This window comes from Platalea leucorodia (assembly GCF_965183815.1).
Source record: "Platalea leucorodia genome assembly, chromosome: 3".
Lineage (NCBI taxonomy): Eukaryota > Metazoa > Chordata > Aves > Pelecaniformes > Threskiornithidae > Platalea > Platalea leucorodia.
The window spans coordinates 101,732,822-101,759,047 of NC_138825.1; the positions used below are offsets into that span (position 1 = coordinate 101,732,822).

Consider the following 26,226-nt stretch of genomic DNA (forward strand, 5'->3'; position numbering starts at 1 on the left):
CCTCACTCCACCCAGTCAAAGCATCTATAGGCACCTCATCTGAGACGCGTGCTCTGATCCGTAATAAACGCACAACAGCTGGCAGCCCGCCGTCCGCGCCCCAGGCCCTCGCAGCCAGGACCTGCCCGCAGGCCCTTGCAGCCGCACCTTTCGCACACCCGCCTCCCTTCCCTCCAGCCGGCGCCCGCCCGCTCCCGGCCCCTCTGCTCCCACACCCGGGGCGCGGTGAGGGCCGGGCGCGGGACGGAGGAGGAGGTTTCCCCGCCGCCATGTCAGCAGGCCTTCCGCAGGAAGGGACGCCTCCTCCCCCCGGGTTCGGGGCGTGCTCCGGGAAAGCAACGGGGCAGCGGCGCTCTCGCACACACGGGCGCCGGCGGAGCCGCGGTTCCCCCGGCGTTTGCTTTCCCGGAGGCGCTCCCTTCCCCGCCGGCGCCGGGGGGAGGCCGCCGAGGCGGCGGCGGCCCCGGGGCCGCCGGCAGCGCCTCAGCCCGCCCGCAGCGAGCCGCGGCCGGGGGGCGGCGCCCGCCGGCGGAAAGTGCTGAGTCACGGCCTGACGCGCCGCCGCCGTCACGTGCGGCGCCGGCCTCGGCTCCCGCCGCTGCCGCCGCCGCGGCGCAGAGCGCACGCCGGGCCGCGCAGGCTCCGCTCCCCTCCGCCCCTCTCCTCCCCTGCCCGGCGCCGCGGGCCGGCATGGGGCTGCTGTCGCAGGGCTCGCCGCTGAGCTGGGAGGAGACGCGGCGGCACGCCGAGCACGTGCGGAAGCACGGCATCCTCCAGTTCCTCCACATCTACCGCGCCCTGCGCGACCGCCACAAGGACGTCCTCAAGTGGGGCGATGAGGTGAGACCCCGGCGCCCGCCGCCGCGGCCTCCGCCGCCCGGGCGCCGGTGGGGTGTGCGCCGCGCCGGTGCGGCCCGGGCCCGGCCCGCCGCGGTGCCCGGGAGCGGGTCCGGCCGCTCGGCCCCGGCCGCTCGGCCCCGCGGTTGCTCGGCGGGAGGGGAGAGCTGGGGCTGCCCGGCGGGGCTTTGTTTCCCCCGCGCACACGGTCGCTCGCCGCCTCCGGGTGCGCAGCAGGGTTGCCCCGCTCTTGCCTTGTGATTTTTAAACGCTAAAACAACCGTCGGTGCTTCCGTCAGGCACCCGCAACCCGCCCGGGCAGCCCCGGGGGAGGGGTGTTCCCGGGAGCCTCGCTCGTTCCCGTGAGTTTGTTTGTTTTCTCTGGAGGGAGGTCTGATGGAAGCATGTGTAGGTCTGGGCTCCAGGGTAGTGCCGACTCTGCCTCGGGATCTGTTTTTGAGAGGGGAGCGAGGGGGGCTGGAGGCGGGCGGGTGGGCTCAGCGGCGGCAGCCAGGTCCCTCCGTGGCCCTGGCTTGTCCCTGCGGAAAGGGACCCGCCAAGCCTTGCTTTATCCCGCAGTCTTCCAGGCGCCCAGCACGACTCAGCCTGCCTTCCCAACAAGGATGAGGATGATGGTTCGGGTCATGACTTCAACTTTGTTACAGGTGCTGTGTGCCCAAGGACCGTGACTTTATCCGCAGGTCTTACGCGTGTTGCCATGCAAACCTGCGCTGACTTGTGTGCCAGCCTGACAGCACTCTGTGGGGAGTCTCCCTCCTGTATTGATCAGTAGGATTCCCGAAGGTCCTGGCTTTCTCTGGAGGCAAGGAGCAGTTTCGCGTGTGCTGTGCTAGAAGCCATCCTTGATCGTGGTGTTGGTGTGGTCTAGCGTTTGTCACTTGGAGGTGTCTGTGATGTGACTGCAGGGAAGTTGGAAGAGCAGAGCAGGAAGCGAGCAATGTGAGGGCTTGGCCGTCACATCTCCGTCTCATGCTCCTTTTACTTTCTGAATGGCAAACGGCATTTGTGAGAAAACTTTATCCGGGTGGTAGCAGTAGCTGTGAACAGATGCTCTTTGCCAGAGGAAAATGCTGTTCCCGTTGTGTGCCTTGGGAGACCTTGTCTCTTAAAGTCTGTTCTTCTTTTAAGGAATTCCCGTCGTACTTCACAAAACTGAGCAAGGCAAACATTGGAGCACAGGAGCTGCTTTCAAGAGGAGTGAGTGGGGGCTTGGCTACTAAAATCTGTCCAGTGAAGGGAATGATGCTGCCAGCATGTCTAGTCTACACTGCAGGGTTTTGCAGCCAGAGTGGTATGGACTCAGGAAATTTAAATATACTTACATCTATCCCTGTCTGACGTCTCTGTGTTCCTACATCTCTTGTATGACTGAAGTTATGCTGGCAGAAGAGCCTCACAAACAGTCTTAAGTTCAGGAGTATAGACAGAGCAGAGTCTCCCTGTTGCTTGAGGGTTTTCTCATTAATCTTTCAGATGGGGTACTCATTCTTCAGTGGGTGTTACATTTTAGTTGTCCTTGCTTTCTCAGGGTGAGATTTCACAAGATAGCTGAGGTTGATCCGCTAGCCAGCTGGTTCAGCTTCCCTCCCCTTGCTCCAGGCTCGTGTTTCTTCTGCCTTCCTTGTGTTGTTACTGGCTACACGCATTCAAGAAGTTAACCCAGCAGAAAACTCTTCTCTCATCCAGTTTTCTAGGGTGGTTCATTTTCTCAGCAGAGCTTCCGCTGTTTCACTGCGCAATCCAACAAGTTCTGCTTAATGTGAGGCAATTAGCAGGAGCGCGTGGAGGAAAGGGGCAAGCAGAACTGGCCCCTGCAGCACCCGCAGCTAGTCACTCGCTAAGCTTAGCTGTAGGGTGAGACTGCACCCCAGGAGCCTTGGTTTTCCTTTGGCATGGGCTCCGTACTGAAGAAAATATTTATCCTTGGTAAATAGTGGTGCGTTATGTTTAAGGAGATTCACAGTTTTCTTCTGTCATGCCCAGTGTGGCAAGAAGCAGAATTTTAAGAGCAGTATGATTACAGCCGTGATTCTGGTAAGGAGGTAAGAGCCGTATTTGAAATGCCTGTGAACATTGAGAGAAGGTCAGGTAACCCTGTTCATCATCTACCTCTGATTTTAGCAAATGGTAATAAACTCAGGTGTGACAATTTATCTTTATTCTACTGTATTATGCAATTTTTTTCTTTTTTTTTTTACATAACACAGCATTTAGGAGTGCATTAATGTACCAGATACTTGTTGCCAGTCTGCTCTTGTGCGCAAACAAAAACATACCTGCCTCCATAACTTATTTCAGCTGTGCTGTAGACTAGTGGGGAAAGCAGTAAATTCGTTTTCCATTTTTCCTCTCAAATATCTAGTTATTAGAAAGTGGCACGACATTTACATGCAGCTTAGATGAATCAACTCACTAATTGGACAATTTTCATAAAAAGCCTTTTGTGCACTTTGACCTTCACGTACAAAGTCATAGCCTGAGGGTATTTTATTGTTTTAAAAACCTCTTGAAGACAGAAATCAGGAATGAAGATGATAGACCTCATGTAATGGTAGAGATTAAATCAGAATAAACAAAATTACTTTTGTGTTCAAGAGATGTTCCTGAGACAGTGTTTGGCGAAAGATGATTTTTTTTTTTTTTTACATCATTTTTAAGGAATGCTTACGAGGAAAAAGCAACTTTCTTAGCACATACTGAGTTTTGTCTTTCAGGGCAGATGTGAATACTTAAAGATTGTCCCCATCTAGCTGATGCCATTATGAAAAAGAAATCCTGTATTTGCTCGTGCGTATAGAACCAGCCTTTGCTTTGGATCTGTGTTCAACAGGACTCCACTTCGCAGTGTGTGTTGTAAGACCCATTATAGAGCTGTGGTGGTCCTTTGGGGTGCTTGTAACCTCCTAGGGATTCCATTCCCCGTGATCCCAGGGAATGAAACTGGGGGGAATCGTCACATACTGTCCGTTTCTTGGATGCCAGACAAAAGCGTTGAGGCTAAGTGCTAACGGAGCAGGATGGTGGCATTTGTTTTGAAGGAAGCAAGGCAGCATCACAACTTGCATTGCAGGGTAGCGTTCCCTAGTGCTCCCATCCTCCCCTGAGTAAAGAGCTGGAAAGCTCAAAACGCTGGTTCTGCTACCTCTTGAAAAGTCAGCTATCTTCTTGCTTGCAGGGTTAGTAGAACCAAGGGGTTTACCAAACAGCTGTTGTCTCTTTTGGGGGCAGCTCTTTTTTTACTCTGTTTTCCACAACCATCAAGTCTTTGCAATGGTAAAAAAAAAGGCCTGCAAATGTGAGTGTAACAGAGGATTAGACTTGTTTAAAACTTCCTAAGAACCTACATTTGCAGGCAAAAGTCCTTTGCCTCTTAATCATCCTTGTGCCTCATTTAAAACTGACAGTTGGCCTCCCTGTTTATGCTTGGCTTCTCCTGACTGTGGAAAATACAAAACACTGAGCTATCTCATTATCCCTCATCAAACTCCTCCTTATTATCCTTGCCTTAATGCCCACAGAAGTTGGGCAACAGCTAGATCTTGCTGATGAGACCCTGTCACGCTAACCAGTACGGTGTCACGGTCTCCTTTTGTTTTCATCTTTTTCTCCCATCCAACAGTGTATGCTTATCTTTGGGTTTGCAGAGTAGTGGCCATTAAGTTTGGTTTTGTTTGGTTTTTTTTTTGGTGCAGCAGATGTAAAAACCTGCAACTTTTCGGTACTGTGTTTTAAAACTCCAGTAGAGTTAGTAGGTACAATGTAAAACAATTAGTTTGTGCAGCTTAGCAGATGTTAGTGGTACCAAAAGAGTTTAAAGCGGTTTTGAGAGTAAGGCAAAGCTTATTCTGCTGCTTCCCAGCTTTTGTCCCAAAAACCTCTCTTCTGTGCCAGCGCATTACCGGTCTCCTGTACTGTTCAGTGCCTCTCATCTGCTGATTGTATGCCTCTAGCTGGCGGATGTTGCTTAAATTTCACTTTGTGGCTTAATGCGGACACTCGGATCAGACAAGTGGAATGGCTGGCCCTTGGCTAGGCTCACTGCCGTTGCTTTGTGCTGAGCGTGCACACGAGTGTACGAATCTCAGCACTTTGTGCGTAACTACATATACATATATATTCATACATGCATGTAATACTTGTCTCCTGCGGTCTGTTTTGCTGCTAAATGGGACAGGTTGGTTGTTCTCCAGGCTGAACACCCATCTGGACTGGGAAGAAACGATGTAAGGAAGAAGAGTTGGAAAAGGAAAATTGACGGGGACAAAGAAACAATAAAGAGCAAGGAGGAGCTACTTCAGCATATTAAAGTGTCGAGAAAGGCATGCTGGAGGGAGATCCACTCAGAAGGAGGGGTGCAGAAAGCAAGCATGGGCAAAACATGACAGTTTTATTTGAAAGTGTATGTGAATGAATTGGCAGACTTGCCCAGCCTTGTTTCGTGAAATTGGACATAATGATCCTTTTGTTGTGTATGAGTCTTGTTCTTGTCAGTGTTGGGATGTAGCACACAATAAGCATCTTCAGCTTTTAGAAAGTTGTTTTCTTCATGGAAACTTGAAGCGAAATTTGGAGGCCTTTAAAATAGGTTTGATAATAAATTGTGTAAGGCAGCGTGAAAAATGTGCCACTGCACTGCTTGCAAGTTGAAGTCTTCCTGACTTAATTCTGGTGGTTTTTTCTGCATATTATCTCTTTCTCAGTCTTTTTTAACCTTCTTTTGGTCTTCTGTGCTTTTGATTCATTCCCCTCCTTATCTGTTAGTTTTTTAATTATACCTTGTAAGTAAGTAAAATGAGAACTAAAATGAATATTTGCTGCTCAGCACTTCCTCATGTAAGAAGCGAAGCAACCCTTCTCAGATGCTGCAAGAAGAGAAGCCAGAGGTTTCTTACCAGAATGTCCCAAAGGTGTTGCTTCTGATTAGAAGATGCATGACTCTCTTTAAAGCTTTCTGCTTTTTCCTAATGAAAGGCTGGGCTGTGAAAAGAGCTGCTTTTCCTTTTGAATGATTCTTCCCAGGGACCTAGCTATTGCATTTTTCAGGGCAGTAGCAATGTGTAAATGATGATCAGTGATGTTGCATTACAGTCTGCAGAACTTCAGACTGGTAAAATATTTGCTACATCTTAAGGAAATGGATTTGTGTTCAGATGCACACCGTTTGAGGCTCCTGTTTGTCACCCATTTAAAACCAGGAACGTTTTTTAGGGCATTTTTTAACAGCAATGAATCTAGCTCTCCAGCTGCATAAAATAAGTACAGCTACTATCCCTAAAATACATAGATGAAGTTTTGGTCATCTCTTTGCTAAAAAACAATAGTGAGGCTTAGTGGGAGACACACACGTGTGCATGGAAATGTTCAAATAGAGATAAAAAACGACTGTGACTGATAAAAGAAGCAGTAGGCTCAGAGAGCATCACGGCGTACAGGAAAGGTGGTGTTTTCTCATTTTACAAGAAGTTTGGCTAACCTAATGGAACAGAAAAGCGGCAGATGTCCTTTTAAGATAATTACTTTACAAAGCCTAGATGTCCTGTGGAACAAGATGGCACGCAATAGCTTTGCAGCGGAGACAGACGCTTACATCATGACAAGAATAGGCAGTTTATTACCACAGAATGGTTGGGGTTGGATGGGACCTCTGGAGATCATCTAGGCCAACGCCCTGCTAAAGCAGGTTTACCTAGAGCAGGTCTCACAGGATCACATCCAGGTGGGTTTTGAATATCTCCAGAGAAGGAGACTCTACAACCTGTCTGGGCAGCCTGTTCCAGTGCTCTGTCACCCTCAAAGTAAAGAAGTTTTCCCTCAGATTCAGATGGAACTTCCTCTGTTTCAGTTTGTGCCCGTTGCCCCTTATCCTGCCCCCTGGCACCACTGAAAAGAGTCTGGCCCCATCCTCCTGACACTTGCCCTTAAGATATTTGTAAGCATTGATAAGATCCCCTCTCAGTCTCCTCCAGGCTAAACAGACCCAGCTCTTTCAGCCTTTCCTCATAAGAGAGGTGCTGCAGTCCCCTAATCATCTTCGTAGCCCTCTGCTGGGCTCTCTCCAGTCGTTCCTTGTCTTTCTGGAACTGGGGAGTCCACAACTGGACACAGGACTCCAGATGTGGCCTCACCAGGCCAGAGGAGAGGGGGAGGATAACCTCCCTCGACCTGCTGGCCACACTCTTCCTAATGCACCCTGGGATACCATTGGCCTTCTTGGCTGCAAGGGCACATTGGTGGCTCATGGTTAACTTGTCCACCAGGACTCCCAGGTCCTTCTCCGCAGAGCTGCTTTCCAGCAGGTCAACCCCTCACCTGTACTGGTGCATGGGGTTGTTCCTCTCTGGGTGCAGGACCCTACACTTGCCTTTGTTGAACTTCATTAGGTTCCTCTCCGCCCAACTCTCTAGCCTGTCCTAGTCTCGCTGAATGGCAGCACAACCTGGTGTATCAGCCATTCCTCCCAGTTTTGTATCGTCAGCAAACTTGCTGAGGGTACCCTCTGTCCTTTCATCCAGGTCATTGATGAAGAAGTTGAACAAGACTGGACCCAGTACTGGGGGAACACCGCTAGCAATTATGGCTGCTTTAAGCTCCACGTGCTGTAAGATGTATGTCCCTCTATCCAAACCACTTAGATAATTGTTGAGTGACTCATGGGGTTTCTTTAATATTCAGCTGAAACTTTCTAACTAGCTTTTTACTGTATATGTTATAAATAAAACAGAATCACAAAAAATAGCTGTCGTATTTTCCTGGATGTCAATAATAACCTTCTTTAAAAAACATTCACCCAAGTCATTATACAGACGTTCATCATCAATATTATGATGATCTCACATTCTCACTTTGTACAAACGGCTGCAGTATACTGGTGTGCAGAAATTGCTTTGTTTTAAAGCTTTTCCTGGGAATCTCATGCTCATAATAAAGCTCATGTAGCCTGAAGTCTTACAAAATTGTTTTTTACATTTGAGCTCTTGTCATTTTAAGACAATCACTTTTAGTCTCCCCCTCCCCCAGCAAAATTCCTTGAACAGAATGCGGTTTTGAGTTTCTTTCATGCAGAAATTCCTCACGATGGCCCTCTGCCAAACACGGCATGTGTGGATGCATCTGAATGGGAGCTGTCTTAATCGATGTACTCGCCCGCTTGCCGCATGGGGGGAAGCAGCACTCGGAAATCATTTGGTTATTTGTCACGTGTCTGCTTGTTCATCCTTTCCACCTGAGCTTTATTCCGCTAAATAAAGGGACAGTGCCATTATTCGTTTACAAATAGATTTAGTGCTTCCTTAATATGTTTAGTGGCTGCACCTGCTATTTATCAATAGTGGCATTTCTGGGGCAGGGTCTGAAGGTATGTTGTTCATGCATCAGCTAACGCTGCTTGACAGCTTTGAGTGTATATATGCAACCTCTAAAATAAGTACACTAATGCATGCAAATATAACTCCTTAAATCTTGAACAAGGTGCCCTTGAATAGTCGCCATGTTTATTCTTTCCCTGTATGCTTTGGCTGATGGTCTGAAACTACTTTTTCTGCCTAGTTTTAATCCTCGTGTCAGGGAAAGCCTGAACTGAATTACATCTAAACCCTCTAGCTCTCAAAACATGCATGATGTGTTAACCTCCCCGATGACTGATTATTTTGCTCAGTTCTTCCGTGGCTGGGTGATAAGATACGCGTAGGTTGTAGTGTGGCACCACCGACCTACCTGTGAGTTTTGCTGCTGGATGCGTTGTGCATGTGACAGGGCAGGCCTCGCTGTAGTTGAGAGGAGATGCTTTTTCAAAAGCTAATTTTGCAATTCATCGAAACCAGTTTGGAGGGGTTTTTTGTTGATTCCCCCCCCCCAACAAGCTGCAATTTGTCATAAATAGTGACCACCCCCATGGTATGCACGGATTTCCTCCCTCCCGATCTCAGATCTTAATAAGAGAAGCTTAAACAATCTGCTCTTTGTATATTTCCGATAAAGAAATACTCTGTTCACAATGAACTTCCTTCTGTGGATGTCAAGTGAATTGCTATGGTCCTGTCATGGGATTGTTGTCAACTGCAATCCTTCTTTTGCCACAGGACTTCCTCTTCTTGCTATGCGGATGCCTTATTTTAGTTAACAGTAGGAGAAAGGGTGAGTCGGAAAGATGAGTCAAAGGATGAGTACAGGAAAGATTTTGTTGATGATGTTGCTTGTTTGGTTCTTTTTTTCTTCTTGCTTTCTGATGCAAGAGGCAACTTAGAAGTTTGCAGCATCTTGTTTCACAGTTGAATAAATGGTCTTTCACTAGTCCATGAAAACAGCTAGCCTGTGTGGAATAGAAAATATAGCTGTGCCAAAAAAACCCTTGTTCTTTTCTGTTTTAAATCTAAAAAGTCATAAGTGCGTGTCTTAAAGGTGTCTTTGCTGCAGAAATCTAAAATTAACATTATCCTAGTCTTTTTTTTAATAATATTAACCTCAGGTGTTACATAGTACAGCAGTCAGAAAGAAGAGACACTTAGTTCTCTAATGCGCCCCATCTTGTTAGAAGCATGCAAATGGTTATAACCTCTAGATTTTAGCTTTCAATAACCCAGTTTCCTGGTTTGTGGTATGCGCAGCACAGGACATCCTCTAGTCACGTCGTATCACGTGCAGAAGAAGAAAATGTGCAGCCCTAATGCCGGCAAGTGGGAGGGGGAGCAAGCAGGAGCACTTAGCTGGGGCTGGCTGTGTTGACTGAGATGAGAGCCCCTGCATCCTCTTCGTTTTCTTTATCTATGGTCATCTTTATTGTGACATAGTTGTTCTTAATTTTTTGCTTGTCAATGTAATATAAAACAGCAGTTGTGTTTTGTTTTTAGGGCATGGTTTCTGCGAGTTGGTTTCATATAGAGCTGGAGACGGTGCTTTGTTGGATTGGTCACTTCCAATCTGCTTGATCAAAATTAAGCATTTTGGGAAATACATTTGTATCTTGGTCTTGCTGTTCATGGCAGATTTTTGAAATTATTTCTGTGGCAGAGAACACCCATGGTAGTCTCATGAGTGTGGAAATGCTGTGCCTCATGCCAGCGTGCAGTTTAAGGCTTGCTGGCTAGAAACAGGGTAACCAGCCTCTGTGGCACTTCCAGACTTGTTTTCCTCTGAAATTTGCTCCCTCAGGGCTTAGGCTCGCCTTTGTGGGCCAGTAAACCTTTCATTAAAGGTACGTTACCAGCTGATTATTACTGTGGCTCCATGTTTTATCACAGCAGTGGCAAGAAAATAACTGCATTAAAAAAAATTCTTGAGTATTATGCTCTACATCCATTGGAAGTATGTGTACCTATGGAAAAAATCCACTTTTTCCATCTTAACACTGAAAACTTGTGGCAGAGGTTCTTTAATGAACAGCAAATTATTAAAACTTTGTTCTCCTGTAGACTGTCATTTAATGATACGTGGTATTTTAATGATGCATTAACTGACCAATTAATGTATGGGAGAACTACTTTTTTTTTTTTTTGGTGCCATAATGGAGCTTAATAACTAGTGAAATGGGTTTTGTTTCTTTGATGCTATTGAGAAGAAAGTTTACCTCGATTTCATTTTCTAGTATATATACATAAATATATGAGGCATACTGTATGAAAATATTTATATTAAGTGTTCTAGTGGCTTTTGGTAATAGTAAACAAAAGCCATGAGACCTCATTGAGTGTTTAGGAAAAATTTCCAATTTCTCTTAAAGCTCCAGGCCTGAGGGAAGGTATGTATGAAGAGACTAACAATTGCTCCAAGTGCATGTGGCAATAATTGCCCAGTGGAAGGAGAAAGAAACCATCAATAAGATTGTCCTTGAGGAACAGTGGTGGTCTGTGAGTCACCTGTCATCAGGTGTGTTGTAGAATTACAGAATGGTTTGAGTTGGACGGGACCTTCGAAGATCACCTAGTCCATCCCCCCTGCTATGGGCAAGGACACCTTCAACTAGATCAGGTTGCTCAAAGCCCTGTCCAACCTGACATTGAACGCTTCCAGTGATGGCGCATCCACAGCTGAGGTGGATGATCAGGAGTGTGGTAAAAGGCGACTGCGGGGAACTGTTTTTCACAGGTGGAGAGTGTACAGACTTGCATTGCTTTCTTTTCAAAAAAGCTTCTCTTCAGATCATTCTTCTTAAATTATTTTCCTCTATTACATAATCTTCTCAGAACGTTACTTCTGAGCTTACCAAAGTCCAGACTGTGTGCTTACCTGTGTTTCATATGCAGAAATAAATACCTTGTGGCAAATACTTTTAATGTTAAAAGGATTTTGACATTAACTCTGGAGCAGAGGCTTTACTCTCAACTATTAGATAGATTTTGTTCCCAGTGTATTTAGCATGATGGTGTTAAATTGAGTGTGCGAGGAGGGGTTTTGATATTGGAAAGTAGACCACTGCCAAGGCAAGTATTGGGACAGTGATACTATGTCGGATGTGTATTGACTTTGGTTCTCCTTGTTCCTTAGAATTGCTACTAAAGAGTCGCTCGACTGATATTTCTTCATTTCTAGGTAGTGTGCTTTATGCAGAAGTCATATGTGTAATTATGGTCAAATAACTCAGGCATTCAAATGCAATTTCAGACATGCTTACCCATGTCCAGAGAGCAATCGTCTTTCACTTTGCTACCCGGCAAGTCCAGCACAACTGTTTGGCTTAATGCATGGGGAGTGGCTTGGCTCCTCCCCAGTTGAGGGCCTTCAAGGTCTCACTTGTGGTTGTATTTCCAGAGGCAGCGTCTTTTCAAAAGCCTGAAATTTCCTTGGTAGCCAACTGTGAGAAATAATTGTGACAAGTGAAGTAATGCCATTCTGGGTGCTGTCCTGCCGGCAAGCTAGTGATGCATAGTCCTTCCCTAGAAGATGTGGCTGTGTAGCAGAGCTGGCGTGGAAGTACTCTGTAGATGCAGGACGTTGCAAGTCAGTAGCTGAGAGGAAGGAAGCCTGTAAAGAATAGGTTTTCTTTGTGTTGGCTCATGGGTAGATCTGTTATACTCAGATTATTTGCTTTAACTGAGAATTTATTTGCTTTTTTAATGCATTTAACTTTGAACAATTTTTTTAGGCTTGCTCTGTGTGTGTGTATTTACAGCTTTCGCTTTGCAACCTTGCTGGCCCAAGTGTTGTTCTTTCCTCCTGGTAAGGTGCCACAGCACTTCTGCAAGCCAGGGAGACCTGGGCTGGTTGGAGAGGTTCATCCACTGAAGCGGTGTTGTGTGTGTGTCTGTAGGGAGAAGCTGGGAGGCCACCTCCTGCCCTCGGCAGCCTTGCAGCACGTGCCAGCCGGAGGAGAGATGCGTAGGGTTTGCTGCAGGGTGAGAGCACCGGCTGGGCACGCAGGTCCAAAGTGGCCGCCTTTCTTAACATGGCAGGGTGCTTTCCTCGCCGGCTCCTAGCGAGGCTGCTTGTCAGCCATCTGCATCAGTAATTTGACCTGACGAGTCTTTTGCTGCTTGCTAGGGAGACTAGTTAAAATCAGAGAGAAAAGCAAACTCTAAAGAGCTTGGCAAAATGATGAATTATGAATGTTGGGTAAAAAATTATCAATGTTGCCTTTTGGACTCTTGAAGCTCTGCCAGGCGTGCTGATGCTTTCAGCTTGGCTGCAATTCTCTGAACTTTATTGTGGATAGAAAACATGTGAGAAGTCTGTGAACGATGAGCTGAAGTTAAATGTAAAAATGTGTGAACTCTGAATTTGTTTCTCTCTTTCTAGCTGTAGGCTAAATCTTTTGATGAGCTTAAATTAAATTCTTTAAGGATGCCCATTGAGTCAGTCCCTCTGTTGGCAAGATACTCTGTGGGTTACTTGGAATTATTGGCAGCCGTCTGAAGCTTTTTTTCTTTTCTCATTAAAATTAATGACAGATCTTCTGTGTGTTAAGACAGCTTTGAAGATTTAGTCAATGTTTCCGGAGGCAAGAGTAGTAGTTGTTTCTAAAGCTGGATGCATAAATGCAGTATATTCAGTACTGCACTCGGATTATGAAACATTTTGGCTTCTTTGGTTTTGCCTTCTTGGCTTCATGTTTCTTTACACTTTTGGCTTATTTTCTTTCATGAAACTTGTAATACGGTTTATAGAGAAGTACAGTGTTCACACCACCAGCTCATTGCAGTTACATTTGGAGAGGGATTTTTAAGCCAGGAGGCTAATCATAGTAACATATTCATGTAGCGGTGGACAAGTGTTCAGCTTTGGGGTCTCTGGAAGGCAGCTGCAGTTCCTTTGCCCTCCCTTCTGCTACCAGCCCAGGTGGGCGGTGGGCCCGATGCCCGTTCACACGTCCGTCTGTATGGCTCGGAGAACAGTGCGCTTGCATACCTCCTCTGGTTTAGGCTGGCTCCGAGTGAGGATGATGCTTTTCCAACGCAGGAGGAGATGGTGTTGAACATGGTAGGAAACTGGAAGGTGTGATAGAAGTCCCTTTTTATTGCCAGTAATCATGGTCAAGTGTCACTGAGGAGACTGGTACTAGATAATAACTAAATCAGTGCTGGAGTGCGTTCTGGTTGACTATAGTCTTTAGTTATCTCAAGTAGAGTATTGTGGCATAATACACGCAAACCACACAAAGAAATGCTGTATTGCACAGAAACTAGAAATCGTTATTTTTCTTTAAGGGATTAAAATTTGATCTTAAAAAATAGAGAGAACATGCGTAATTGCTGAGTGGGTCCATCCAGAGTTTGTGTCTAATCAGATTCTGTAGAACTACAAACTCTCTTGGATAATGTTGCTTGTGATTTAATCGGAAATCGCAACAGAGGATTATATTTGTTGTCATGGTAGCTAGCATTACCTCTTCCATGAACACTGCAGCAACCAAAGAACATGAAGCACACAAATCCACTTACAGTGTGCTGGGAAACACTTCACAAGTTCCCTGTGTTTTGGCAAGCTGTTTTCCTATATGCATCAGACTTATGCACAAAATAGAAGTTTCCATGATTTGGTATGCTGCAACTTTAACATCAGCATCTTGCATGAATCTGAACTCCTGGGGCTGGAGCAGTGGTGTTGGTAAGCACCAGCAGATGTGGCTCTAGGCAGTGTCGGAAAACAAAACTGAGGAGCACGGTGCAAAACCTCTGACAAATTGTAGCTGTGGAAGTGCAGTCTGAATTTTTAACTACAGGTTGATGGAGTTGTGAAAATCTCAGAGGCAGCGGTTTGAGAGCCTCCAGCAAAAGGCTCTGCGTATCACTGCTGGTCCAGCCAGGGGTTTTCAAAGCCAGCACCCTTGTGATGCATTTCCATGTACGACTTCTGCTTTTACGTGGCAGGAGACATGTCACGCTTGGGGGCTGTTCTATATGTGCTTCCTAGAACAGCACAAAGCATCCCCTGCCAAGCAGGCATCAGGAAATAGATTGTATCTGTAAGTATTGAAGGGCTGCAATGTCCAGGCGGCTCTTGGGTTGCTATACTCGCTGGTGCTCTAAAAGTCCGTACGGGAGCTTTGATAGCAAGTATGCGTGGAGATTAGGAAGTTTGACATGAGGGTGTTCCAGGTTTGGCTGCTTTCAGTTAATCTCTGTTAGGGAAACAATATTCTCCAGTGCTGGGACGCAGCACCGCTGTTGTTAGTGGCTTGTTGGATCAAGTGTGGGTCGCACCCTGGGGTGGGGACAGGGGCGAGGAGGCAGAGGTCCTGGGGGCGAGGTCACTGCTGGGCAGGAGGGGAAGAAAAGGTGGCAGCCAAGCTGAATGAAGAAGAGGTGGAACCCCCTGTGCTGTGCCAGGAGCTGGAGCGCGGTAATGGCAGGACTGATGCTGTCTGTAACAACCGTGGGCTTTCCGCCGTGTAAATGAGGCTCTGTCGCGCTGGTCTTAAATAGCCTCAACAAGTGATGGGTGTAAATGGATACCGTGTTTGTAGAATGACTCTTGTTTCGTTTTTGTCAGCAGCAGAGGCTGTAACTCATGGGATGAGAGAGAGGTGTTTGTGGTTAATAGCTTGCATGGGGTTTTAAATTTTTTTTGTCTGAAAAATAATGTGGAGACAAATACAAATTCGGGAATCTTTTTGCGAAATATCCACAATTAGAAATTGAGGGGAAAAAATTTCAGGGCCAATTTAAAGGAATTTCAATTCTTCCTTCAAGATGAAATAGGCACGCCGCCATCTTCGGCAGTATTGTTTGCTGCATTCATAGTTAGCGATGGTTTTTACGCTCCTGTCAAGTTCAGTCTGACATCCCTTTTTTTTTTTTCACTCGGTGCTTAAAATTCTGTGCCGATGTGTTTGTGGGTGAACAAAATCTTACCATTTAATTGTTTATTTTGTTTTTATTATCTACAAGGTGGAATATATGTTAGTAAAATTTGACCATGAGAATAAGAAAGTGCGCTTGGTGCTCTGCGGTGAAGAAGTTCTTCAGACACTGCAAGACAAGGGGGAGAAGGTAAACCCCAAGTGAGTAGCTGTTTCCTCTTTGGTTTGGTTTTTTTTTTTTTTTTCCTCCTGTTACGATACCATACAGAATTTTGTAGACGTGGCTTAACTTTCAAGTCTGCTGTAGGTAAAACTGTAAGCCACAGATACCAACATTTTCAGATAAAGCTGAGGTGCGGGAAGTGAAGGATTTCGAGCACGCTTGCAGGCAGTCCGTGCACCTTTTGTGTTATGACTTGAAAAAAAGGAGGATGTAACAGTGAGCCCGCGGAAGTTGCAGTTTGGGTATTTGTTTCGTCTTGCTTTGGTTTTGTGTCTGTGTGTACACAGTAATCACATACTATACCTCACCTGCCCCATAAAGCATCTGTGTGTGTGCACTCGCCCCTGTATCCCTGGCTGCAGGAGCGAGTGAGGGCTGTATAGGGGAGCCTGTTGTCTGCAGGAGCGCTCTCCCATTTTTGGCAGAATTAGGAAGATAGGTGTAAGGACAGCAGGGCAGTTCTTCCCCATCCTCTCCCATGGAGTTTTCAGGAATAACTGGATCATATCCCTACTTCAACTAGCCAGAGAAGTGTGAATTGCCTGTTAATTGATGGCAGCAGAGAAGGTATTGAGAAGGTATTACTTTTCAGGGGTGACGAGGTGCACTCAAACTTAATTTCCTTTCTTAACCTGATAAATTTATGAAACAGGACCAGGTATTCCCAGGCAGTAGAAAGAAGAAATTGAGCATAACTTTCGCCTTGCCTTGTACTGTGGAAGCAGTTGAATGTTCTGTATTTTCCAGTTTCAGTTAAAACCCCAATAAACAAAACTTGAGACAGATAGGCAAATCCTACTTACAGCACTATGCAGCAACGCTTCCTACTGCCAAACCATGCTTCAGTTTCTTTTCACTGCCTCCCAGCCCTGAGGTGCATTGGCAGGTATATTGTGTTACTCTACCAAATAATCAACTTAAGGAGATTTTTCTTGCAAGTTGCGTTCATTTCAGAAATTGTCACAAATAATCCACCTTTTTTTAAGTTGTAGAGATATTTAAACAAGGCTATTCTTTTATTATAGCCACCCAACACTCTGGCGACCAGAATATGGAAGCTATATGATTGAAGGGACGCCTGGGCAGCCGTATGGGGGAACCATGTCTGAATTCAACACTGTGCAAGATAACATGAGGAAAAGACGGCAAGAGGCTGCTTCTGTGCTCAAAGAAAATGAGGCTGTTTGCACTGTGACATCATTTCCAAGGTGAGATGGTTGCTGAACTGTAATGCTGTGTTCACTATTCTCCTTACATGCTTTTTCTCCTTATTGCACATAGCTAAACTGTGCAATGAAACCGAGCAAAATATGCTTCAGTTAAAGTACTTTGACTTAATGTTCTGGTTGCGTTTCCTAAAATTTTTATTGCAGTGAGACAAATAAGCATATTCTATATTTTTAGGTTACTTCTAATCTGTGATGATTTTGTATTAGGAGAGAATACCTGAATGCTCATAATATAAAGTATTGTAGGTAGAGTAGTCTGCCATCTTGAATTGATATGACAAAGCATATATAAAAGGTTTCTCTTTACCTATTTTGCAACCTTTGATCTTTATAAATAGCAGTTTTGTAAAACATGTCTAACCTGATCTATTCTTTTAACACTACTTTTTCACTAAAGCATGCACAGACTTCTTTTGGTGGCTTGTAGCACACAGTAGAACAGGAATGTGATTATCCTTAGAAAATGAAGACTTAAAACTTCTACAGTACTGTACTTACTGAATCTAGACAGGAGTGCACCTCTCCTGGGTTCATAACACCCTTACAAAGGGTAGATTTCCTCCTTTTTATTGTTGTAAAGAGACTCGAAGAAATTGAATTCAGGATGTACTTCATTACCTAGGAGAAACCGTGCTTTGTGACCTTCCTTTCAAACATAATTCTATGCAGGGATTTATTATGCTCATTCTAACTAGCCTGGTCAGTCAAATGAATGAAGATAGTTATGCTTAAAATAGTAAGAAAATTGCTTTGCAGTAGAAGAGAAGCAGCGGGCTTCGCTGGCTGGTTTCTTGTGTAGTACAGAATGCAATGGCCCTAAATTCTTGCTGAGAGCAGGAAGGGTACAAAATGTGACTTAGCAGTGAAGTTCAGGTACCAAAATGCCTGCGTTATGCCCCGTGAATGCTATTTTAAGAACACACTGTTGACAAAATATGCTTCCTTTTTATGGGAGCCATACTGGATATCTTGAAAGTAATAAGAGCTTATTTAAAGTCCAATGGTATAAGTAGTTCTCAGTGTGTTACAGAATTGGTTGTTGGGGTTTTTTTTGCCCTGCAACCTTACACATAGATTATGTCATTTAATAAATTTTGTATACAAACATTTCAGACCTAGTTGTGCAAGGAATAAAGGGAGAGGAGTTCTTCATCACTTTGTAGATACAGAGGAATACTTCTTACATCACTGTAGGAGCAATATATTGGACTTCAGTGAAAGCCAGTAACTATTAAAATGTAGTTTGTTTATTACTTATGGATCAACCCAAACATGATTTCATCCTTCAGAGGCTGCTTTCCCTAGGCTATTTAGTTTCTTATTTCTGCCTTTTGCTATCTTGCCATTTAAGTCCCTGTTGGTTTGATTGGAGTCTTGCTAATGTATATTTCTGAGGTTTTGTGGGTTTTGGGGTTTTTTTGCTACATTCTCTCTACAATAGCATGTACATATGCTTGTGTGTGTGCAGATGCATGTGTGTATAATAAAAAATACGTGCATCTGAAAAGACAAGAAAACTTCTTAGAGTGCTGACAGAAGAAAGATAAAGAAGTATGCTTATTCAAATTAAAATAGCTCAGTTAAAAATTAACAAACCTGAAAATGCTTAAATATTTAAAAATACTACCTTAGAAGCTAAATGAGTATCCCTAGTTCTTAAATTTATGAGCCCTTGCTACTGGACCAGAAAGCTGTTTTCCTTCTTGAGGCCTGGAGTGATGCAGTTTACAGTGTTGCACTTAGGTAAGTGACTGACTTATGCATTCTCCTGGAGAAGCTGGCTGCTCACGGCTTGGATAAGTGCACTCTGCGCTGGGTTAAAAACTGGCTGGACGGCTGAGCCCAGAGAGTGGTGGTGAATGGAGTCAAACCCAGTTGGAGGCCGGTCACGAGTGGTGTTCCCCAGGGCTCAGTGTTGGGGCTGGTCCTGTTCAATATCTTCATTGATGATCTGGAGGAGGGGATTGAGTGCACCCTCAGTAAGTTTGCAGATGACACCAAGTTGCGTGGAAGTGTCGATCTGCTGGAGGGTAGGAAGGCCCTACAGAGGGACCTGCACAGGCTGGATCGTTGGGCCAGGGTCAACTGTATGAGGTTCAACCAGGCTCAGTGCCGAGTCCTGCACTTGGGTCACAACAACCCCAGGCAACGCTACAGGCTGGGGGAGGAGTGGCTGGAGAGCTGCCTGGCTGAAAAGGACCTGGGGGTGTTGGCTGACAGCCGCCTGAACATGAGCCAGCAGTGTGCTCAGGTGGCCAAGAGGGCCAGTGGCATCCTGGCTCATATCAGGAATAGTGTGGCCAGCAGGACCAGGGAGGTGATAGTGCCCCTGGACTCAGCACTGGTGAGGCCGCACCTCGAGTCCTGTGTTCAGTTTTGGGCCCCTCACTACAAGAAGGACATTGAGGTGCTGGAGCGTGTCCAGAGGAGGGCAACAAAGCTGGTGAAGGGTCTAGAGCACAAGTCTTATGAGGAGCAGCTGAGGGAGCTGGGGTTGTTTAGCCTGGAGAAGAGGAGGCTGAGGGGAGACCTTGTTGCTCTCTACAGCTACCTGAAAGGAGGTTGTAGCGAGGTGGGTGTTGGTCTCTTCTCCCTGGTAACAAGCGATAGGAGGAGAGGAAATGGCCTCAAGTTGCGCCAGGGGAAGTTTAGGTTGGATATTAGGAAAAACTTCTTCACCAAAAGGGTAGTCAGGCACTGGACCAGGCTGCCCAGGGAAGTGGTTGAGTCTCCATCCCTGGAGGTGTTTAAAAGAAGGGTAGACGTGGTGCTTGAGGACATGGTTTAGTGGTGGACTTGGCAGTGCTAGGTTAACAGTTGGACTCGATGATCTTAAGGGTCTTTTCCAACCTTAATGATTCTATGATTCTATGAAGTTGGGTTTAGATGCTGTAGGACAACTGGTATACTTAAACCAGGAAGAAGAAACCAATAGTGAAATACGTGTTGAGCATAAATAATATTTCTAGAAATGTGAGTGTTTCCTGGTATTTTGAGTAGTTTGCTTGTAGTTGTATCAGCTAACCCTTTTTTATACATCCAAATACTAGAGCCTCTCAAGATAGCACAATCTTTGGCTTTTATACTGAGCAGCATGGAGAAATTAATCTTCTGCAACTTTACCTTCAGCTTCTCAAATGCTCCTTTGTCTCAGTTGCACTGAAAACCTACTTATTCTTGTTTCAGACAACTCTTAAGCTTACAATTGAGGTTCCAAAGGGGAGGGTTGTATTCTGATATACTTGCATATCTCTCAGCATTTTACACCTAATAGCTGTAATTTTTCTTTGCTTATTACATTTCTCTCATGGGTTTTTTCAGAGTTCTAAATTACAAACTGCTGTGAGACTTGGGATGTGTGTATCACTTGAAACTACCTCTAATTCTTACAGAGTTGGTTAGGTACATTTTTTTTAACGGGGGAGATTGTTGGGAGCAGAGCTGGATAAATTACTTCAGCAGTCAATGTTAACCTGTACCCCTAGAGAAACTCTTAAAGGCACAGAACGCAGCTGCATGTCAGTGTTAATGACAGGTGCTAAGGCACTAAAATGTGCCTGTACTCTGCATAATACTGTGAAGTTTCCTGCTTCAGCCACTGAAAAGGTCTATGTTTACTGTCTAATGGTAGAGTAGTGGGGGATTTGTTGTTTTTGTTTTTAAAAAAAAGGGGTCTGTTTTAACCACCACAGAAGCTGGTTGTTGGCAAGCGCTGACCTTTTAACAGCAACTGTTTTAAGGCGTCTTTCTGGCAATTCCACGTGCATAGGTAGCAGTCTTGAAAAGCGCTTCAGAAATACTCGTGGTAGATGCAAGTTTCAGAAAAATCTCTTTTTATTCCTTTGTCTACTAGAATCCTAATCTCCGATCATCTGACCATTTCAAAATGACAGTCTGTTTTCATTACAGCTTGGATCTCATTGTTGTGTTACATAGGTTAGGGTGTCCTGGGTTTACACTGCCGGAATATAAGCCAACGCCAGTAGAAGGAGGAGCTTCAAAATCCCTCTTTTTTCCAGATGAAGCCATCAATAAACATCCTAGATTTAGGTAAGAGCATTTGGGGAGTGTGAATGAGAAGCTGAATATTTTTCTGTGCCTAAATATCATAGGCATGCCTGCAACTTCTTTACATTACTGGAATAGAGAGAGCTACGTGGCTAGCTGCTGGAGATATCACAGAGATGGTTGTGATGACATGTATTTTCTGTCAATGTGACTTAAAGTAAACTGTTAAGTAACTATGTAGTAGTTCACGCCATTACGAGGGAAGAGGTGTTGATTATGCTACTGCAAAATTGTTTCCAGTTTGAAATCCCACGGCTAACCGCTTCCGTCACAGTGAATCCAGCTCTCGCTCAGGTGTGTCACAGCAACATCTCAGTGTACTCAGTAACTTGCCCTAGTTACTCTGAAATGGAGCATGGTGTCAAACTACTTGTATAGTCTGAGAATGGTTTTTATCGTAAGGTGAGACTTCAGAGAATGAAAATCATTCTATTTAAAAAATAAGCATACCTTTTCACTTGTCCTTGTATTCTTTAGGTCAGTAGCCTCTTACTTCTGCCTATTCCATCAGCATAGTACTGTTAAGTCCGACAAAATAAGACTGACTTTACTGAAGAAAAATTCAGTGTTGTATCTGTTACAGACTATCTTAAACTAGGAAAAGAAGTGTCCTGAGGGGAAATGCTCGGAAGAAATATAGAAGGTTGACATTCTGAAACCCTGAGAATTGCTGAGAGACTAACTGCATTTGCATAAAGAGAAACTTTCAGATATTTCAGCAAACTTTTTTTTTGTTGTAGTACGCTGACCAGAAACATTCGGCACCGAAGAGGAGAGAAGGTTGTGATAAATGTACCAAGTGAGTAAATTCAATCTTATCTTTTTGCTTTTTCAAAATAATTGTTCAATCTAATGCTCTGGGTTACTGAGTACCTCCATTTTCCACACAGTATTTAAAGATAAGAACACGCCATCACCATTTATCGAAACGTTTCCTAATGATGATGGAGAAGCAGCAAAGGCGGCTAAGCCAGACTATATATACATGGATGCTATGGGTTTTGGAATGGGAAACTGTTGCCTTCAGGTAAAATACATCTACTTTCAGGATGTTACTGAATGTTGTCTTCCCTAAACGCTTACCTTTTTAAGACTTGCCTTATGTCTAATTTCTCTCGCTTAATTCAACTGATGCATTTTCAGAGTGGCAATAGGGGGAAGAAAACAAGAAATTTAATCTTATACCTGGTAATCTACTCTTAAAATCCAGGTTTGTTTGCTTCCATCATGTTTATTTTCTTCTAATATTCAAACGTAATTGAATGCCTTGCTGAAAGGGTTTCTTGAACTGGTCAAACCCCATTCAATCAAGCACCTGCTCCTGGAAGTCCAGCACTTTTCAAGTGTGAAAGATCATCTTCCACTGTGGTCTTCTTTCAGGCATGGCCAAGGGACACTGTGGGAATGGAAACTGAGCTGTCTTGTAGGAATGTGTGGGGTTTTTTGGTTATTCATTTTGGGTTTTTTCCCCTCTTCCCCATTCTTAGAACAGCAAAAGCAGGGAGTGACAAAAAGTCATTGGAATATCTTTAAAAATAAGTAGCTTTCTCCTTCTGTGTAATTTTATTTTATTTACAAACAGCATGAACTCCTGTATAAAATTTCTCATTCTTAAATATTTTTAGCTATCTGCTAAGGTGTTGTCTTCTCACTGCTTGTACCGTGAACCTACCAGATCCACATGGGTAGCTGTCTTCTGTTACTGTGTGCTGGGAGACATTCTTGGTTCTGTTTCCTCCTATTAATGCATGCCCACTTTTTATTGTTTTCATTCATTTGCCCGAGTTACTACTGTTTTACAATATCCTCCGTTTAAATCCAGGTGCTGTGTCTTGGGAGTGCTTTAATCCTTTCAATATTTGTTTGTTTTAAATGTTTCTCTGTCATAGTAACCTGATGCTAGGGGCTGATGCCTTAGGTAGTAGTGATGTATTTGACTGTTGATAAAATCTGCCTGTTGCCACCACTGTCTTGGAAGTAGAGCTAGGACGAGGCTAGTGTTAAGTCTGTAGGGGATTAAAGAAAATTCTCCTAGCTCTTCTTGTTTCACAGCAGTGGCAGAAATAACTCTATTCAAAGCACATCCCTTTGAGATTGAGAAACTACAAAAGCTGAATAAATAAAATGTTCTTAGCAGCAGCCAAGTATGATTTCTTGTCACTAAGGGTAAGCTAGGGAGAATCGGATGTAGTAGTAAAGTGTACATAATGCTGCGTGGTTTTACAAGGTGTTGAGTTTCATATGGTCTATTTTGTACCATCTCTTTCTTATTTAAAACCAATAAAAGAAATACAGCCTTACCATTCAGTCATCGTATGAACTTGGTTAAAAATATATTAAATTCCCTTTTAAGGAATACCACTTTAGTATTCCCTATTCTTTTAATCAGTGGTCAAATTCAAATTTGGTAGCCTTGTTATCATCAAAGGGAGGATGAAAACAAGGCTGGCAGGTACTATAAGCACCTGCTTGTGTATCAGCTGATAATTCTTGATAACCAACTAGAAGAAAACATGTATTCATCACCTATTTTCTGTAAGGTAGTTTGCAGTATGCATACTTCCTTTTGTTTTTTTCTCATTATGCGCCAAGCTACAACTCAGTTTGATATATTTCCAAGGTTAAAAATAATGTCCTGACGAGCTCAGCTGGGACATCCCGCAGCGACGGTGGGGTGAGAAGCGCTGCCCCTGCAAATGGCAAGGCAAACTGTTGCGCTCCTGTCCCTTTTGAGGCTTCACATCCCCATGCCTGCTCAGCCTTGTGCTCGTGGCTGCTGCTTTCCACAGTCCTTGCTGTGCCTGCAGCCCTCCTCTGGAGAAGACTGCCGTGCCCTTTCCTCTGTAATGGCATGTTTGGCTAGAAACCGGGTCGAATCCCAGATCTAATGTGATTTGGAATAAACATAAAAGGGAAGGAGAGGCGGATATCACTGTGTCAGGGGAAAGAGTGTAGGTGTCCTGTCCCCTCCCTGCCCCAAGGCAGGCTCCCTAGTGCTGGAAGTCAAAAATTAATGATTAGAAATCATACTTAGCTGCTTCTTTGCAAGAGAATTAAATATTCTTGTCTTTTCAAAGTGTGTTGTGTTGTGTTTTGTTTTTTTTCTAATAGCCACTTGAAGGATAGACACAGAAGAAAAATTTTCTCTACTGAACACCCTTTTTCTAACTTGTGGTGCTTTAATGAATGTTGGCTGCAGATATAAAAAGACAAACAAAACAAACGCAAACAAATCCTGTATTCCTCCTACACCCCTCTCCCCCCAGAAAATCTACCACTGAGCCTACCAGTGAACTCGGGAGCTTGTTTTTTTTTTTTTTTTGCTTGGTTGGGTTTTCTAAGGCTTACTTATGGTTGGACTGGGCTTCAGTGGCAGACTGAGAAGAACCTGTGTGTTTTGTGGGACTCTCTAATTGTAATCTATGGAAGAGCAAAATCTGTGTTCAGCTGGCATTCTTCAGGGCAACAAGCAGCAATGGTAATTTAGAGCCTGTTGTACAATGTTATGATAGTGGTACAAGGGTACGCTCCCACCTAAGTTATCCTCTAATCTATGAATATGTAAACTGTGAAGAAGGAGAGAAAAGCCTTTAATCTGTTTAGCGTCTTTTAACAGTTTTGAGGTGATTGATTCCCCTCTGCGTTTTTAAAATGCATAAAGTGTCAATTCGGGAGGTCTAGAGGGTAAGGTCTGCTACTAGAAATGCGTCTCGTGTTTGATGCTGCTGTAAGCAAATTTCACCAAAAGTTGCAAAGAAGTTATATTTTCCAGTGGCCTATGTGTGGTAGGGCTTCCACGTCATTAATGGCTTCTGCAGATAACATTTCTTTTCCATCTTTTGCTGTGTCCTGACCTCTAACACAGGCAAAGCTGGACTTTTTTTTTTTTTTTTTAATAAAAGTTACAGTAGACAGGAAGGTATTTATTTTTCCAGGATCAAACAAAGGTGGCTTGAAATGTTCTTTAAAATAGGATTAGCTGTCACATAAAAGAAATGTTACATTAGCTGTCACATAAAACAAATGTTACATCTACAATAGTTTGACTGTTGTTTTAAGTAAGTAGGTTCCTGGCTTATTTCCTGAAGGTGTATTACTGGCCCATGTGCATTGTAGATGTTAACTCAGTTTTCTTTGGTTCTGGCAAGTGTTTGTATATTAAGCCTCACAGCTGAAGTGTTGTGGTCTGAAATCTTTTAATGAACATGGAAATGGTGTCGCGAGAAGCTTGTGATAGAAATGCTGCTGATAGATGGGGCAAAAGTTTGTCCAAGAATTGGGGGGGAACAAACCCACACACACAAAAAAAAAAAAACAAAACCAAAAAAAACAACAACAACAAAAACCAAACAAACAACCAAAAAAACCCCTTAAAATTCTTGGTATTACATCATTGATTCTAAATGTAGGAAGACTCTGCTTGCGCTAGGATTATAGAAATTGTGATAGCAATTGTACTTCTTCCAACAGGTAACATTCCAGGCTTGCAGCATTTCTGAAGCAAGGTATCTCTATGATCAGCTAGCCACGATCTGTCCCATTGTGGTAAGTAATGGACTTCTATCACATCAGCTCTGTGCAAAAGCCACTACATGTACAAAAATAAAATCTCAATTAAAAAATAACTTGAATGCTACTCACAAATTTGGTACTCTGGGAGAAGTGTCAGTCTCTTGCTAGGTTGTCACATGAGCGGTGTGATTTATTTAATGTTCAAAGTACACCACAAAACAGACGATGTCTGTTTCTTCTCCCGTGCCCTCCTTCCCACATGCACGAGACTCATGTTGAATAGTTCTAGAAATACATTTGGGGTAGTTTTTCACGAAAACAAGACAAGCTCACTCCTTAAAACAGTTTATAATTTTTCAACTTTGGTCTGGTGTTACAGAGGGTTTCAGCTTAAGTTGTCTAAATCTGTCCCTTTTGTAAGCATGTGGTCATAAACAGGTGTTTATAACAGCTGTTATAAAAATAAACTATTGGTCTGGTCTAGGTGGTGAGCAGATCCTGCTCCGAGTGAGGTATGTTCCAGCTGTGCTGCTGAGGTGCTTGGTCAAACAAATATAAACAAAATAAAACAATTGCCAGGTGAACTTTTGGAGTTTGGAAGTGCATGAGCAGAATACTTGCTGATTTGTCACGAAGTTGCTTCTGCCTGTATCATCTTTGTGTTCCTTAAATGCTGATCTGTAGAGGTAATAAATTTGGAGAGCGTCAGATCCCACTTCAATAACGCTAACCCTTTATCTAGGCATTTTCTGGAGATAGCAGTTGAGAGATTTGTGGGCTTTGGCTGTACGTTAAAGTGAAGTATATACTTCAGTTACTTCTGGACCAGCAAGTTTCCCTTTCCAGCGGGGTTGTATTTTGCTTTTGGTTCCTTGGCTTGTCTGTTGTTTTCATATCAGGCTGTTTTATTTTAGATGGCGTTGAGTGCTGCATCTCCATTTTACAGAGGCTACGTGTCTGATATTGACTGTCGCTGGGGAGTAATCTCTGCATCTGTAGATGATCGAACGCGAGAAGAGAGGGGGCTAGAGGTAAGTAACGTTAGATAGTAGATGTCTGGTTTTTTTCAGGCAAAAAAGTCAAATCTCCTTTAGTATCAAATTCTG

The 26,226-nt window shown here is 44.1% G+C and overlaps 1 protein-coding gene across 4 annotated transcripts in view; it reads left to right on the plus strand.

Annotated features, from left to right (window-relative positions):
* The first annotated feature begins 584 nt into the window (after positions 1–584).
* The window catches only part of GCLC (glutamate-cysteine ligase catalytic subunit), a 37,060-nt gene continuing 11,418 nt past the window's right edge, over positions 585–26,226 (plus strand). Inside the window, exons 1-9 of one of the 4 annotated variants that reach the window (XM_082307617.1) lie at positions 734–840; positions 1,503–1,660; positions 15,177–15,289; positions 16,337–16,519; positions 20,450–20,590; positions 21,349–21,407; positions 21,499–21,635; positions 25,079–25,153; positions 26,035–26,151. In XM_082307617.1, coding sequence (XP_082163743.1) covers positions 15,186–15,289; positions 16,337–16,519; positions 20,450–20,590; positions 21,349–21,407; positions 21,499–21,635; positions 25,079–25,153; positions 26,035–26,151 — 816 coding nt within the window. In that variant the 5' untranslated portion in view covers positions 734–840; positions 1,503–1,660; positions 15,177–15,185. Of the gene's footprint in view, positions 841–1,502; positions 1,661–15,176; positions 15,290–16,336; positions 16,520–20,449; positions 20,591–21,348; positions 21,408–21,498; positions 21,636–25,078; positions 25,154–26,034; positions 26,152–26,226 lie in introns of all 4 variants that reach the window. The other 3 variants (XM_082307618.1, XM_082307615.1, XM_082307616.1) reach the window with 3 other exon arrangements.